Genomic DNA, 1,902 nt, shown 5'->3' with positions numbered 1-1,902 from the left:
CCCCCCTGCCTACTTCGTATATAAGCAGCACCTTCCACATCCTATCACCACAGCTACTGCTCTCCGCAGCTATTCAACTGCTCTGAAGATGGAGGCGCTACGTTCCTCCGAAACGTCGGCCAAAACGAAGAATACACGGTGCCTAAACCCAGAAGACAACTTTCTTCATTGTCATCGCTGTGAAAACCTCAAAACTTACATAAATCAGTAAATATTTAAGGAAACTATTTCTTGTGAAATTGTTATTTTCTTTTCTTTTTCTGCACTAAACAGTTTCTGTCTATTAAATGTAATTTAGATTTGAGTTTCCAATAGAGGTATGTTTTGTTATAATACAGGTTCCATTTTAACCCCTTAAAGCCTAGTGGTTAATAGATGTACCACCTGCTTTAACATACTCTGTTCCCTGTCCAGAGTGTATTTATGTGTTCCATATGGTTCTCACAGTAAACAGTGACTGTTTCTATAGACAGCATTAACTGGTTGGTCTTTGTAGCTGAGATGTCATGCATTTCCTCTGAAGAAATTCAGTCTTTGATGAGTTAAGGAAGTTTTACTGTTGTAACTTTTGCTGGTGAGGTGCCTACTATTTTACAAATGATTCTACAGGCTATGGAATACACTTTTATCATTTTAATTTTAATGTTGCAGCTTTTCTGGGAAGAAAAAATACGTGAAGGAAAGCTCCATCTATTGAAGTATAAGATAAAAAATTTACGAGATGAAATACAGATATGGTGGGAGAAATGTTTCCTCAGTGAGGATGAGAAACAAGAATTTGACGATTATAAGTCAACAGATTACACAAATCAACTCTATGTTTCTCATGTAGAGGAATTAGGAAGACTGAAAAGAAAATTTTATAGAAATGAGTAAGTCCATAATAATATTTTCATATCATCGTTCATTGTCTTACGTTAATATACACTTGGTCGTCGACTTAACGACCGGCCGCACTTACAACCACAAAAAAAATGAAAAATAAAAGATGATTAAAATTTAAAAGTTTTAAAAAATAAATTATAAAGATGATAAAAAGATTAGGAAGGTTAAAAAATATATGGCTGACATACGACCAGATTGACTTACAACTTGTCAGTCAGAACGGAAGTCGGTCGTAAGTCGACGGCCAGGTGTACTTCACTTACAGTGTGGCAGTAGAGCTTGAAGGTTCAAACACTCCATATACCAGCACTCTCCATTCGACGTGATCTTGAGCTACTGTCATCCACTTCCCAGCCCTACAGTTTCTCTAACAGATTACCCCACCAAATTTTTGTATGTATTTATTGTCTCCCTCATCTGAGCTACACGTCTAGCCCATTCTAATATTCAAGTTCTCTGCTTTCAAACATTTGTAATTAGGTTGCAGAAAAATTATTTTATGCATCTCTTACATTATGTGCTTCTAACAAGACTTGAATTTGTGTGCATTAGATTGTAAGGAATTACAAGCTAGCTTGCTGGAAGTATATTTCAATTGTTACATGGGACAGTTTCATTTCTTGAGAGTTACTCCTAATAAGATCCTTAGAAATAAATATAACTCACTGGCTGGTATAAAGTGGAACATCAATTGATGTGTTAAAACTGCTTCATGAAGTTAAATTGTCACTTGTTAGTCACTGGATGTGAGGTCTGGATTGATAATAGGATTTATTGAACACTTGTAACTACAGGTAACTTTATAAGCGACTGTATTATAGTTTCATTTTATCACAGTAGTTTTTGGTAGATATTTGTCCTTTATTAAAACAATGTCTGAAACATCGTGAAGTATGTGAATTTATTTTCTGAATGAATGTGGATTGAAATAGTGAGGTTTCCCTTTCTTTCGAGTTCCATACTAAAATGTCTTTCATTACAGCAGAGTCCAAGAGCGCACAAGTTTATCAAGACTCT

The 1,902-nt window shown here is 35.3% G+C and overlaps 1 protein-coding gene across 2 annotated transcripts in view; it reads left to right on the top strand.

Annotated features, from left to right (window-relative positions):
- The window catches only part of LOC111869299 (protein regulator of cytokinesis 1), a 15,218-nt gene that overhangs the window by 2,790 nt on the left and 10,526 nt on the right, over positions 1-1,902 (top strand). For both annotated transcript variants that reach the window (XM_023860704.2, XM_023860701.2), the window contains exon 3: positions 652-872. In XM_023860704.2, coding sequence (XP_023716472.1) covers positions 652-872 — 221 coding nt within the window. The remainder of the gene's footprint in view (positions 1-651; positions 873-1,902) is intronic.

The sequence above is a fragment of the Cryptotermes secundus genome, unplaced genomic scaffold, assembly GCF_002891405.2.
Source record: "Cryptotermes secundus unplaced genomic scaffold, Csec_1.0 scaffold274, whole genome shotgun sequence".
Classification (NCBI taxonomy): Eukaryota; Metazoa; Arthropoda; class Insecta; order Blattodea; family Kalotermitidae; genus Cryptotermes; species Cryptotermes secundus.
The sequence above is the reverse complement of the archived record's forward strand: the minus strand, read 5'-3'. Positions and strand labels throughout refer to the sequence as shown.